The 15,735-nt window shown below is 42.4% G+C and overlaps 1 protein-coding gene across 3 annotated transcripts in view; it reads right to left on the minus strand.

The window, feature by feature from the left end:
• LOC146317510 (ephrin type-A receptor 3-like) overlaps positions 1–15,735 on the minus strand; it is a 123,921-nt gene that overhangs the window by 87,945 nt on the left and 20,241 nt on the right. For 2 of the 3 annotated variants that reach the window (XM_084731942.1, XM_084731941.1), the window contains exons 1-3: positions 3,646–3,841; positions 1,938–2,045; positions 238–589 (exon numbers count right to left, since the gene is read on the minus strand). In XM_084731942.1, coding sequence (XP_084588068.1) covers positions 238–589; positions 1,938–2,045; positions 3,646–3,828 — 643 coding nt within the window. In that variant the 5' untranslated portion in view covers positions 3,829–3,841. Of the gene's footprint in view, positions 1–237; positions 590–1,937; positions 2,046–3,645; positions 3,847–13,513; positions 13,579–15,735 lie in introns of those variants that run through there. The other variant, XM_084731943.1, reaches the window with a different exon arrangement.

Genomic DNA, 15,735 nt, shown 5'->3' on the forward strand with positions numbered 1-15,735 from the left:
TGCAGCCCCTGTATAGTCAGATTCCTGCCAATAAACAGCCCTAAAATAAAGTCACTTTCCATAAATACTCAGGCATTAAAGCAAAAACACAACAGCACGGTGCACAAATTTATCTTCCTTACTTTCTAAATTTGTCCTTCTTTGTCTCTATTTCTCGCTCACACACACACATTCCCACACTTACAGGCTTACAAATATATCCCACACATGCCCCCCCCGGACCCACACCCCACTCACGTTGGCAGACGTCCTTGTTCTCCTCGAAGCCTGGTTTGCACACACACCTCCCGATGGGAACCAGCCAGCCTCCGTCTGCGCTGCAGTACATCTTTGGAGCCTCAAACTCCTCGGAGGCGTTGACACACATGCCGTGGACCTCCACCAGCGCCGTGTCTCCGCCCGTTATCGTGTCGGGGAACTGGGCCAAGTTAAGCACCGTGAGGGGACACTTCTTGTAGAAGACCCTGACCGAGACCAGGGCGATACAGGCGCCCAGGTCCTGGAAGGCCAGGTAGAATCCCTTTTTACTCAGGTTGCTGATGTCACGCACCTCCGTGTTCAGCTTCATCACGCGGTCGCCCACATCCACCTGTGGACAAAGGGCATTTTAATTTTAAAGTAAGCATTCGAATTCATTTTTTTTTCTCAGTCCAGAAAGTTATAAATGTGTTTCGGTAAAATGCTGTTGCCTGAAACTCAGCAACTGCATTTCCAAGACAGAAATAATTATGCCCTCCTGACAGTTTTGCAAGGAAATGGAATAAGATAAGTAGGTTTAAATATAACCCACATTTAAACCCAGATTTATTTTTCAAGAGTAGGAGGTAAACAGTGAATATCTAATTTAGGAATGCAAAATCCCCTTTTAGAGAGTCAGCTTAAAGCTAAAATCAATATAAAATCTACATAGGAAACACAGTGTAAGAGAGAGGCAGCGTACATCTGCCGTGGGAAAGACTTTCATCTCTTTTTTTTTATCTTTTAAAGACAGGGTGGAGGTTAAAAACCCTGATTTAAGACAAACAAAACATTGGCAGAAAACCACTGGTCACATTCACTTTAAACTCTTCAATTCCATGGGGATGCCCACGTCCCTGGTGGACATGACTGTTTTTCCAGTGGGCTCAGTTTTAAGACCTGGGTGAAAATGCTGAAATTAGAAGACTTAAGGAACCATGTTGTGCCGGCTTGTTGGTAAGGAAAAACACTCTAACGTATTTGGCAAGGCAAAAGGTGGCATGGCCATTTTTAAGATTGTCTTTTGGGCTTTTGCCTAAATTTTGATAGCAACACCTGAAGATATGACAGGAAAGGGGATGACATGCAGCAAATGGGCCGCAAGTGGGAGTCAAACCAGCGGCCGCTGCAGAGGACGTACATGGGACACGCGCTCTACCAACTGAGCCACAGGGGCCATTTTTAAACAGCCCCTTGATCTCTCACTTTCAGATATCTGAATGAAAATGGGTTGCATCATTTTTTGCATGCAGTATAACTGTGTTATGGTATCAACTCAAAATTACTGCATCAACTTATGAGACATGATAGAGCATAAGAATTACCATCATATACTTAAGTCATAATGTCCTAAACCCTTATACACTCTAAACTTTTATAATGTGAATAGGCGCCTTACGAAAGCACAATGTTTATTACAACTTTATGACATGTAAAACCTTTACACACAGTGCTTAGTATGTGCTGAATATGTAACACATACTACTGACCTGCTATCCCCACGTATAAATGACAAAAATAGGAGAAGTGCAAGAGGTTAATGATAATTACAAGGTCATATAGAAAACTATTTATTTGGCATATTGTAATGCCTGATTTTATGCTGTGTGTGTGTCATGGTGTATGTTTTCATGTTATATGTACAGTGCAGGTCAGTGTCAGTGTATTAATGCTATATGAGTGTTTTTGTGTGTCCATACCTGTGTAAAACTTTCATCTGCAGCGATAGTATCGATCTTGACGTACTGGCTTTCCTTGATGAACCACAGGTTGGCGTTGTTGGACTCGTAATAGTACATGTTGAACGTCTGCAAAACAAACAGTGTCCATCAGCATGCAGACTCTAGAAATGGCCGCTATCAGACACAAAAGAATAACACACGGTGGACGGACAAAGGTGAGAAAGCCCATCCAATGTGAAATTTTAACAAGGCAACCCATAGCTCTCCAGCTATTCTGCTGCTCCTCTTCAAATCTCAGTCCATCTGTCTCGATGGCCAGTCAGCAACACCGTCTGCAGTTTTCATGAAAGTGCGGCTCTGCACTGTCTCATGCAGTATTATCTCCACTACTCATTCTGGAAATGTAATGAGAGTGAAAAGGGTGCAGAGGGCGGACAAAGTAGAGAGAAATGAATACAGAGGAGCAGCGATATCAGGCTGATATGAGAGAATGGGGGACAGTAAAAAAAAATACATATCAGGAGTTAAAATATACGAGCAGCCACAAAAGAAGCCTCTGGAGAATCGTCTGTTTCATTCTGCAGCTATTCTCTCATGTCATTCTTTTCCCGCCTCTTGTCTATTCATCTATTCATCAGCCATCGAAGTGAACATCCATCCGTGTGTGTGTGTGTGTGTGTGTGTGTGTGTGTGTGTGTGTGTTGAATGGAAACGACTGAAAAATAAAATAATGAAAAGGATTATTGAAAATGTCCTTTTGCTGCAGGCAGATTGTATTGATAGTCTCTACTCTGAAATGTGACTCAAATCTTTCACATACTTAATTATCATTCATCAGTACTGATGTAAACTGCCTTCATGCACTTCACAGACAATAAATTAATGCTTTTTAAGTTATGTTCAACCTTGAGTAAATGTAAAAAAAAAGAAATTTCTAGTGGTCCTGCTTCACTTTCCTTCCTCTCACTTATCATATTTCAGTGTTTTGGGTTTTTTTTTTTTTGCTGTCTTCAGTGTTTATATTTTTTTGCTGCAGTAAAAGCAGCTGTCAAAACCGCATAATTGTATCAGATAAAATATGAGGCTCAGGCAAGATCAATTGAAAACGCAGAGAAGTGTTATTAAAGTTAATTTGATGTTTTAGCTGATTACCTAAGCACACTAAAGAAAGTGGAGATTGTGTATGCTTTAGGGTGAGTTTGTTCCAATTTGCAAATTACCTTATTTGTGCTCTTAATTAATCTACCATTTTCATGGCAAATATAATATGTATCTATCAAGTTAGTTATATATTTGTTAAATGAAAAAATACTGATTACATTATAGATATAACTCTGTTTTAAAAGGTTGAGGGCTGCGTAGTCAGAGGATATTTTGTGGAGTTATTTTTCTGAGACAAACCCCAGACTCCAAACAGACTCTGCCTCCGCCATGTTCCAAATTAAACTTACTCCTGCGCTATTGATCTCCAAAACAGAAATGTGTCTTTTTTCTTGCTTCTGTCCAAAGAAACATCAGAGTGCACACAGCTGCACAACGGCACCCGCAGAGCAGGTCAAAACTCAATGTCTCGCTCAAAAGAGTGAACAAAACAAGCAGCACAAATGCAACAGGTGGGCTTAAACACAGTCATCCGCCACTGTACTGCATGTGTGGGCGTGTGTGTGTGTTGAAAAGCTTGGATGTGTTATTCTGTGTGTATGTGTGTGTAGAGAAGGATGCACACCTCTTTGCAGGTACCGGGGACGCCGGGCAGGCTGTTACAGTCCCTCAGGGTGAACTTGATCTCGATGTAGACGCGCTGCGCTCCTTCTCGGCTGATGTGCCGCGTCCTCAGCCAGTTGTTCTGGTTGGCCTCCATGACGTTACACACCTGGTAGGTCCTCATCGGGGTGTTCCTCTCATCCATCACACTGATCTCCTCCCACTGAGGGTGAGACAGAGAGGGAAGAACAACTTTTTACTGCATTAGTCGTGAAGTTTGTGATTGGAGTCAGGACCTTCCATACTTATAAGATGTATGTGTCGCATTCTTTGGAATCCAGTATCTCAAGAATGCTTTGAAGAAATTTCTTCACATTTGTCAGAAACGTCTACTTGGACTTAAAGATTAACGGTGTAAAATTTGGTGTTAGAAAGTCAAGGTCACTGTAACCTCACAAGACATGTTTTCAGTCATAACTCAAGAATTCATGCACTAGTTATCATAGAATTTCCCACACAAATGGGATAAAAGGGTGAGGTGATGACATCTAATATCCAAAGGTCAAAGGTCAGCTTCAGTGGGACATCATGACGTTCTGCAGAAACACTCTATCAGTCCTCTGTAAACAATAGTCTCTGAGTGAAGACAGAAAGTTTCTCACAGGAAAAACACATAATATCTTCTATAAGATACCCTCAAATTCTTCACTACACATATTATATGACTCCGGAAAGACGGATGTAAACTGAAACCTGACTGCATGGTGGCATGAAACTGCAAGGTGGTAACTCTAGTTTTAGATGGAGAGCAAAAGAAAGAGGATAAAGAGGAGGAAAAGAACATACAAATACTGTGAAGGATGTGATAAATAAGAGGTGGAGGAAAGAGTGGAAGTGGGTGAAGAAGTGGGTGCGCAGAATTGCGAGAGCGAGACAGGAAAGAGAGGAGATGAAGAACGCAGAGGTGTGTTTGCATTGACGGGGGAAATCCTTTCAGCGAAAACAAATTCCAAATCAAACACTAAGCGGACGCGCAACCAGGGCGGAGTGACGTTCAGCAGCACAGGGCCGGCTTGACAACAGCACCACTCAGCTGTAAGATCGTCTTATTTCATTGCCAGTCAATGGACAAAGGAGATCTCAGTCCAAAGATTGCTTATGGGAAAACCGGGCCCAAGTTCAATGAAATGCGGTTTCGTGCAAAACCCGACGCTAAGCCTGCATGTTCTGTTTTCATGTCTGGTTGAATATGAGTGATGATCTGTGTCAAGATGACTGAAGGACTGTCTTTGTCTATGCTGCACGTGTGCACAGAGTGAGTGTGTTTTTTCTAAAGTGAATGCGTGATTTAGCGCTTAAGAGGTAGGAGCGTGTGCATGGGAGAGAACGAGGGAGAAGGAGTAGGTAGGACAGAGCTACTTTGTCTCCCGTCATCTGCTACCATCTGTTTCCACTTCTGACTAAGGCAGTAATTGAGAACACTTCTCGCATGAGCAGGAAAACATTTCTATCTACACACACACACACACACAGACAGGCGCACACACATATATACCATCACACACACAAAGAGAAAGAATATTTCTATTCCTTAAAGAAAAGAAAAAATAAACTAATGTGGTCTCAGTGTCTCAAGATATCTGATCCATTCACTGGGAAGCTAACTAGATTTTCTTGGACACACACGGAAAAGACACACACACTCACAAGCTGGATGAGTCCTAGTTTGTGGTGAGGGATGAGAGGACCACCATCTTAGTTCTGAGCTCCTGTCATCATCGTAAGACCGAAGCTGTAAGCTCCAGAGTGATGACGAGGATCACGTTACGGTAGTCAAACCATGTGAGCGCACACTGAACGCACAATGTAGTGTGACATACATCCGTTTTCTGAGATACATCTCTGTTTACTTCCTGTCAACGCTAGTAACCTTCACCTACATTTCCATCTGTAAGTTAGTAAGTTCACTTTTCATAGTTAGCTTGGTACATTTGTTTTATGTTTGTTTTTATTAGACAGATTTATTAGATAACAATTAGCAGTGTCAGCTAGCTAGTTAGCATAGTCTTCTTCAGTTAAACTTGAAATGAACAAAATAAAACTCACTGGCCTATATTTCTATTGCTTCAAAAATCTCCAACTCTGGTTTGGTCAAAATAAACCCAAAATTCACCACATTATGAACATGTGAAAATGGCACCTTGTAAATGGCATTTACCATTCCTTTTATGTTTGTTAGCATTTTGACAATCACCTTTGTGTCTTCAATAACCATTTGCAATGTTAGCTAGCTAGTTTGCATCATGTTCTTCATTCAAACTCGACAGGAAATTAAACTCTGGTTTGGTCAGAACAAACCCTTAATTTACCCTGTTATTTTTAAAAATATCAAGAGAGGAGTGAGTGGGAGGTCGAACTTTAGGGAAACTGTCTGTACAGGCAGAATATTTTCACACCTAACACACTGAATTAAGGGTTTCTTTCAACCAAACCAAGCTGGTGATTGTCGGAGCAGTGGAAAGACAAGCCAAGATGTTTCTGGACAGTTTTGTTTCTTTCTGTTGAGTTTGAATCAAGACAACAAAGCTGGTGAGCCAGCTAATGTCATTAACGGTTACTGAGGTGATGAAAATGTGCAAAACACTCCATTCATATCTACCAAACTGTGAAAATCAAAATAACTAATGTAATGATAAAAAAAATCATTAGGTTTGCAGGTGAAGGTAACATCACTATAGCACCGACAGGAAGTTACAGACGTGCAGCTCAAAAAACAGATATACATCACACAACAGTGTGCAAATAGAGAATACACACACAGGAGTGACTAACCATCATCCCTAACATGTCCAGAAATTCAAATGAAAGTCGGATGGTAGATGAACTGAATGAACTGTGAAAGAGAAGGGAGCAGACAGGTCGGTAAAAAGTGAGGAAAGCTGAAAAAAAAAGGCAAAGAAACTTTCAGACATGGCGAGTCCAAGCTGAGGTTGGATTCTTGAGGCTAATCTGAAGCGACGGCCCAACAACCCGGCAAAAGCTTGACGCATTTCACCTCTGAGTCCTGAGCACTAAAACAGATCCACATAAAAAAAACACACATTCTCACATAGACTCACACACTCTCTCCAGCTCTCTCTCGCACACTCAGATGCTTTTAATCCCCACAGAAATGTCTACAGTGTATGAACTGGAGCTCGCACAAAACCAGCACTCTCTTGATCGTGACCCAACAGTCCTTCAGCAACAGAAACAGAGAGAACAGAGTGGGAGAAACAGAAGAGGAGAGAAGGAAAGAGGACGCAAAAGACTGTTTACACTGTTGCAGTCGGCTGAAACGAACATCCCTGACAGCCAGTTCAGAGTTTTTACGTACAAAGGGTGTATCACTGAAGTCGTGCTCGACATTATGAGTGCACAGCAACTGAGAGTCATTGTGATCAACCGCACTCGATTCAATTAAAAGAGCAAAACACAAGACGGAGGGGGGAAGAGAGACGGGAGAGAGGAATGAACGTTGGTAAATTACAGGCGCGCCTGGCAGCTAAATAGACCCATCTGTGCAGAGCTGAGACCAGTCGGACATCACAGGACGGTCGCGCACACCCACCCACACAAACACACACACACAAAGCTGAGTCCCCAGGGAGTGGTGATTAAAGCATTTATGGGAATAGTCATTGAGGGATAAAGAGGGCTTTATGATGTCTTTGTTTATTTCTTTGTAGGCAGAGTTTGGAGTGGCTGGATTACTGCCACTTCCTGGTGAGCGACTTATTTCCCCAGTTGGCGAGTCTGTTCATTGTCACTTTTGTCTGGTGTAAAGCACAGGTGTGCTTATAAACATGAAAACAACCTGCTCGCCTCCATATTTGCTAATGATACACCGGCCGCTTGAGGGAAATCTCCCAAAAAACACGACAGGGAAAATGTTTGGATAGGCTGACTCACACACACTCACACTCACACTCACACACAAACTTGTGTGACTTCTCCAGCCCCTTATGGCGTGTTTAGACTATGGCTAGAAGTCATGTTCGATGGAGAGCCAGAAACTGACTTTCAACACTTGTGGCTGTTTGTCAGGTGTGTCATGCTACAAATCAAAGTTGAGCTAGCCAACATATTGTAGCATGTTTTGTAGCTGTGTTGCTGGTAATCTGACCATACGGTTAACCCTATCCATCACATCTAAGTGACTAACTCTAGCTCTAACCTGTACTTAACTGACCTTTCCTGAGCTCCGCCCCTTTTGTAACCTGGGTCAAATTTCTATTTTCCCGTTTCCTTTACTTAATTAAGCTAAATGCTAGACTTGCCTATGTTGGAAATAGATCCCAATTTTAAAGATGGTAGAAAAAAGGGACATAGTCACATCTTAGGTCAACTAATGTTAGTGAAACATTTGCTAACTAGCACATTAATCTACATCAGTCATTAGCTAGCTACTTAGGTAGTGTGTTGCTCTGTGGGAAAACTTTAGCTAACTAGCTAGCTAATCTACATTAATCATTAGTTAGCTAGGTAGCTAGGGTTTTGCGAGGCGAGCCTGGCAGTTTAGGAAACAGTAAAGGAGAAAGTTGGAGGAGAAAGGAGAAGGTTGTGCCACGTACCAAGCTTGCTTTACTGTTATTGCAGCACAGAGCAAAAAGAGGCGGGACTTAGGAGGGGGCCACTCTAACCCTAACCGTAAAACCAAGTCTTAACGCTCAAACATGTCTTTAAACTTGTGGGGTCCAGCATTTTGGCCCCACAAAGCCGGTTGGACCCCAGAAGTATAGTGGGCTCATGGTCTTTGGACCCCATGAATGTAGTTAAACAAGCCCATACACAGATGTAAAGTGGAAACTGTTGCCTGTGTTGGTTCTGTCTGAACACTAATTAACATTCAGAATGAGACCCTCCTCCATGAACCTTCAATCACCTCGGCCAATCAGCACGGAGCCCGCTTGATTGCTTTGAAGTGAAGCAGAGACGTCGGATCGGGGTTTAAGTTCAACCGTTCACCAGCTTAACATAATATCCCTCCTTCTGCAATCATCTGATGGGTACACCTACGAGGACATAATTGGCCTCCAAACTCTGGAACAGGCTGTGGCTCAGTGACGAGGGGGGGTCGAGAAGGAGAGGGGAGGGAAAAACAGGCATGGAAGATGAAGGAGGAGGAGGAGGAGGAGGAGGAGGAGGAGGAGGAGGAGGAGGAGGAGGAGGAGGAGGAGGCAATGAGGGCTGAGGAGCCTCTGGGGGAGTAAAGATGCTGTGGGGGCCTCCCATTTTCAAACATCATTAAGACGTATCTGTTTTGTGTCCCTCACAAGGAACACCCCCGCAACAGTGACAGAAGTGGGTCGCTCCGCGCAGTCTCAGGCACATCCGGCCCCGCACGGCTTGGATTAAGTTTGACCCGCGGGGGTCAAGTGTGGTTTTTGGACTAATTCAGGTAGACAGTGGTCTCAGATTGCTGGGAATTGCCTCTCGCTGAGAAAAATCCTCAGGTTTAAAGTTGAAAGGTCAACTAGATAATCCCTCTGATATGAAACATAAGATCTTCTCACAGCCAGGGCACCTTCCTCCTCTCACTCTGTCACTCTCCTTTCACTCGTCTTCTAATTTCTCATTTCTCCTCTTCGTATGTCTTTTGAGACATACAGTATGTAATCATATTAAACAAACAAAGCTGTTGCCAACAGGATTGGCAGCCTCCACTGGTCTCTCTATACTGCTATTTGTGATGTGTGCCACCAGATTAGTTTTAACTATAAATCTGCTGAATTGCTTTATGGCAGAAAAAGAGATACAATTACTAGGGTGATATATCATGATACAGGACTGTTCTCTGTCCAGGAATGGCAAGTAGAGACATCTTCTCTTTGCAAAGAAACACGCGGCTTCACAAAACCAAATTATAAATACCGTTCAAACGCTGGAATTCGCCTTCCATAAAAGCTTGACTCAGTACAGTCAGAGGGCTGAAAGCACTATTCTATATTTCTGAATGGTCTTTCATGCCTTTAGGTTGTAGAATGTCCTCTTTTCTTTGGTAGATGTTATTACGAATGAAAGGTTTGCAAAGGAAAAGCAATAGTTCTGTAGATGGAGAACAACGGTGCTGTTCAATGGTTCCACCAGACTCTGCTGGCGATTGAAAGGGCAACTCTGAGCAACCGTTAAATAAGAATACATAAAAATCACCAGTCACTGGTAAAAGAAACAGCTTAGCATGGATCTGAATAGATTATAAAAGTATGAGGTGCCACATGTTTCAGTGTCAGGGGCTGGAATTAGGAGGTGTTCTAAAGAATCAGAAAGTTAGTCTGGGGTTGACACTATTCTACTATACAGAAAATCAGCTGAATATACTAAGGACTGACAAATCACAGTTTAAACCTTTTCAATCTAACCACTGCGCCGACTGCACAGGGCCCAAAGACAAAAAGGTTCCCAAAACAACTGAAAACCACCAAATAGTCTGTTAATAATTATGCAACATGACTAAATGGAAGTTTTAATCATTTATTTGGGGTTTTTGCATGTCCTTAAGAAGTCTAACATCTGATCATCTAAATTTTAGGCCTCTGAATGTCTTAGAAAATAAATATGACTTTGACAGGTCTTAAAAAAAAGACTGGGTTATTAAGTTAACAATAGTTTTAACTGTGTTCTTGGTAAATGATTGTACTAATCACACTGTAACAAGACAAAACAAATCTAACATGGAACCAATTACTCATTCTATTACTCACGCACAGTTCTGAGAAGTTGTGTTACAGTGAAATGTTGTTATTCTGGGACTCTGGATTCCTCATCATATCCTTCATAATCTTTTGCAAGTACAATTGCGAAATAGGTCTTACATTGCATTCATGATGGTCTGAAAAAAGGTCTTAAACTTGTTGAAACCTGCAGAAACCCTGTAATTCCTCATCTTTTGGGAACCGAACTATTTCAAATGTAAATACATTTGGCGTTAGTTATGCCGTTTCATCTATGTTAAAATAGCCATTATTGAAGGGAAAAAAAGAAAAACAAGTGATTCTAAACTTTCGAACGGTTGTGTACATCTTAGCAATATAATCCTTCAAAGCTTCTTTTTTAATACAGGCCTGTGCCAAGTTGTGGCGTGAGGTACTGTAGAAATTCAAGCTGTGTTGGCACAGTGGCTTTGCTCAGGATTGCGTGGTAAAGTCAAAATAAGAAGTTGTTTCACTTGATGACGCGTTAGAGATGTGCAGGTTTCCACAGACCACAGTGAGAGCTCATCATCCTCAGCTCTTCATCTAACAGCTCGCTTATTTCTCCCAGCAGTATTTAAAAACCACATCGTGCAGAATATACCCACACTGTATCTTGTTGCATGGGACCTGGTTTTGCTCCACTGATTCAACTGCATTTCCTATAGGTGCTTCACAATAAAAGCATGCCCTTACCCTCTGCATATGTACACAGGAGAGATGTTCAGAGAGCAGATAATGACATAACTTATTCTTGTTCAACATGAGCTTCACAAACAAAATATAAATGAAGAATTAATATGACACTCCACAGCCTATTTTAATCCCAAAACCTGCTCTGAAACTTGCTTTGTTCGAAATGAAAAAGCAGAAACTGTTGCTTCAGTTGTTTTGTTTTGCTCGCTGCCAGTTTGCAGTTTGCATTTTTATTTCATGGCAAAGTCGCATCTAACTGAAGAAAACCGCGGAGCAGGAGCAGCCATTTATTTCATACAGTTTATCCTTCTGCATTTGTCTTTTTAACTGAATCATGAGCAGACTGAAAGAGAGGAGTTAGGAGGGTCATGTTTATCTCGGTGGAAGATAAGATCACCTTCTTGTACCACAAGACAAAATAAGAACAACCAGCTTTAACCAATTTAATCATTTCCTTGGTCAGATCAGGCAGCTGATAAAGCTTGCGGCTGACCCCAAAGTAAAGAAAACACCTTTGTTTAAACAATGTCTCAGCTGATAGCGTCCAATCAAGGATCTATGTGAAGTATTTATTTGACAGAAGAGCTGTGTTCAGAGAGCAGACGTCAGATTCCCACTATGTTGACAGCTCATGTAAAAAGATATAGAGGATTGGGTTATATATATTTTACTCTCCAGCCAACACATTTCTTTCAGCGTAAACTAACAACACATGTGCTTCTGCAGGCCGTGATTGAGCCGACCCAAACTGAACCATACTTCCAATAAAAGCAACTTGTGTGCTTTTCAAAATTAGATCGAACCTTTTGGCTTAGGCCGCAGATGGAACGCATTCTTTCCTCCCGTAAGCACCTCGGTGAAAAAACGCGCGCAAAACATCCGCGATACGGCCACACAATCGGAGCGTTTCAGTAAAGTGAACTTGATACCCTTGCTTGCTTGAGAAAACAACCTTGCTTAGCTCTGCTCACTTCAGCTGCCTCTCTGCTGCGCACAACCATGAAACCGCGTGTGGCATCCTGCAATTTAACACACTGATGCTGAATAGTGGAGAGGAAGTGTGACTCAAGGGGAAATAGAATTAATTCGGTGCCATTCAGCAGCTCCTGTGCTACGCTGACATACAGAACCCGCTCTTATTTCTTTATTGAATGCACCTCGTCGTTCCTGCTCCCTTCGCTCTCACCCTCTTCCTCTCCTCTCACTTCTCTGTTGTCATTTTGTGATGCATGGTGGCTGCGCTCCAGACTCCCTCGGTCCCTATACCTGCAAAAGGCCAGTTACGCAACCCCCCACATGCACACACATGCAAATAACACCAACATGCCACTCTTAGAGAAACGGGTTCCTAAGGGGTTCTTCCTGAAGAGGCTGAGGTTCTACCAAGAACCATTTACTTCTGAAGAACTGTTTTTTTGTAGAACGGATTTGTCAAAGGTTCTTTGTAAGACCAGAGGGCCCATTAAGAACCATTTTCATCCAAACAACCCCTTTTAATCCTTGAAGAACTTTTTTGTCAAAGGTTCTTTGTACCATAATACAGAAAGTCTCTCGGTAGAACCCCCCTGAATATGTTCTAGGTAAAACACTTAGAATATAAACAGGTTCATGGTATGTAACCCTCGATGGATTCAAGATGAAACGCTTGAAATATAAAAGGGTTCTCAGTAAAACCCCATGGAAGGTTCTGGATAAATCCCTTGAAATATAAAAGGATTCTCACTAGAACTTCCTGAGTGTGTTCTAGAGAAATCTCTTGGACTATAAAAAGGTTCCAGGTATACCCCCCCTCAGAGGGTTCTTCAAAAAATCCTTGGATCATGAAAAGGTTCTGGATAAAAACCTTGGAATCTAAAAAGGTTCTCAGTAGAACCACCTGGGTGGCTTCTTTTTGGCACACTTAGAAGGTGTAAAGGTTCTGAATAGAACCTCCAGGGATGGTTCTGGGATAAACCATTACACCATTGAAGGGCTCTCTGTAGAACCTCTTATAGGGGGTTCTGGGTGAAACTGAAATTAGGGTTCTCCTATGGGGACAAGCTGAAGAACCCTTTATGGTTCTTCTTAGCACCTTTATTTGTAAGAGCGCACACAGCATCCTTGTCTTACATAAGAATATTTACCCCTCCACCCCGTCCCTTCACTCCATCCCAAAAATCGCAACCCGTAATAAATGGAGGCTCCAGTGCCACGGCGTTTGCAGCGCAGCGGAAATAATTTGTAAATTCCCCCTGCAGACTCCCGATTTAGCAAGGAGCGCTGAAGAACCCAGTGCTCTCTAAAACACACACACTCCACTGCTGCTGCTGCGAGCTGTGAGTCCCTGCTCGGGTCCTCAAAATAAAACATCACAACCACATCACAGCAGTTGTGATCAGATTTATTCTTTCGTTGCCAGCTCTGACATCAGGATGACTTCCGTGTGTGTGTGTGTATGTGTGTGTTTGTGCTGCATATACTCACTCCTTCATTGGGGTAAGCCTCCCAGCCCAGGTCGGCCAGGGCTGACATGGAGTCCAGCAACGTCACTGCAAGAACACAGAGGAGAGAGAACATACATGTTAACATAATGAAAATAAATTACATTTTATTAAAAGACTGCTTACGTTTTGGAAGATTCTGTCTCGAAATCATCCTGTAAAGTCATATTGCACCCTAAATCTCCTATGTAAAAACACGTATGCTTATCCAAGGGCGTCTTTTGTTGTGTCAGAGTACAACAGCGGTTGCATCCCAAGCAGCAGTAAACCTGTAATTTCAACTTTAGGATTACTGTGGTTGTGCTGCAGCTGTTATGGTTCAAGGGGGACACAAAGTCAGTCAGTGCAACAGCATCAAAATACGGCGGTGGGAGTTTATTTTACAGCTACATTTACATTTAAGGCATTAAAGTGGCTCTCCACCCAAAACTTTCGCCGTACGCTTGAGAAATGGCTGAAGCTTGTGTTCTTTAAAGAGAAACGAGGTCAAGTTTTCATGCAGCATAAAATCAAATCCAAGTCTCCTTAAAACCACACCTGCAGCATAATCATCAAATTTGCTGTTCATCTGCATGCTGAGTATATTACAAACACTAATTTTTTTTTGCCAATATATAGTTAAACACACTACTTTTGTCTTAATACTCATCACCCTGTCAAGCCCACGAGCAGAAACGTGTTGGTTTGCACAACAGCCTCCAGCTGTTAAAATGATCAGATCTGCTTTCAATGTCAGTCATTAGCAGATCAGAATCATGTGAGAAGTTTCTGTCACTATTTCACAAAACTCCCTGACATTTCTGCCAACCACATACAGTGGAGGTGAATGAAAAATTGCATTTAAAGAAATTCAGAAGCCACTTATTTTGTCCTGGTTACTCTGGTTACGTTTCTATGGATGGGAATCGAGACCTATTCCAGCTGAGAACCTTTTCCAAATTGTCCAGCACCTCAGAACGGTATGCCCCCAAGATTATCGATTCCTTTTATCATTTTTCTTACAGCTGTGTGTTGCAAAACACTGATGTCAAACATCTCCATTCACGCTGCTGGAAACCTGCAACAACAAGGAGTCGGGCAGAGGCGAACAAACAGTCAAAACCACGCTCCCATTTCATGAAGAAAGATGACAACAGTGTTCAATGTAATGTCTGATCATTTCGAGTAAGAAACACCAGCAACAGGCTGAAAATTATCTTTGACTAACAACAGCTAAATCAAAGCAAATGCAGTACAAATATTCTCTCATTTCAGACTATGACAGACAGACTGCAGCTAGCTCTCAGACAACAACCAGCTTGACTCTCCCATCAGCTCCCAGCCAGCAAAACCCACTCATCCTTTCACTTTCAAACACAGAAAATGAGCAAGACTTGATAAAGAATCATACCAATAAGCTGGATTGCTATTGGCACTGACATCAATAGCATCTGATCAGTTCCCTTCCCAAGGACTCGTCTGCAGAAATAGTCCCTATAAAACTGTTGACAACATGGTCTATGGATTATCCAGACATTGTTTCTGGAGATGGGTATCAGAAAGCCAAGGCACACCCAAATGACAAAAACCCTTTAAACGAGCAAGGAGCAAGCGTTTTCATGCATAAAAAGTGTTTAGTACTAAGACTGTTAGTCCTACTCTGATTCTGATTGGCTACTACTCATTTGCTACGATGATCTGGGTCAGTGGGAGTGAGACTGGTTAGGGTAATAATATGTCTTTGCCATCCTGAGGAAATAAAAAAATCACGCACTATCAGTGAGAAAAGATGTGCTTTTGTTATTTGGGTGACCCAAGCAAACTACAAGCATTTTAACAACAACTTTTTAAGCGTAAAAAACGCTTCAATATTATAAAAGACTTGGTTGTTGTTGGTAGGATGTATGTGCATTTGACTCTGAGATGCACCACGTGTTGTTTCCTGTGTGTGATCTCTGTTTGGCAGCAGGACGTGGAGGGCGGATGCAGGAAGGTGAGAATGAAAAGTGAAGAGCGGAAGGTGGCAGGTTGACCAGCGGGCGGCATAATGAAAACCTGCTCAGACTCTGGAGCGAAGTTCTCCACCTGTGTGTGTCACTCGTGCGTGTGTGTGTGTGTGTGTGTGTGCTTGCGAAGGGCTTGGCTCAGTCAGGTCCTAATCAAGCCTTCAACACCGCTGACCATCAATATTTAATCAGTATCCATCTGCAGAGACTGCTGCTTCTC

Source organism: Lutjanus erythropterus, chromosome 12, assembly GCF_056507025.1.
Source record: "Lutjanus erythropterus isolate fLutEry1 chromosome 12, fLutEry1.hap2, whole genome shotgun sequence".
NCBI classification, from domain to species: Eukaryota; Metazoa; Chordata; class Actinopteri; order Lutjaniformes; family Lutjanidae; genus Lutjanus; species Lutjanus erythropterus.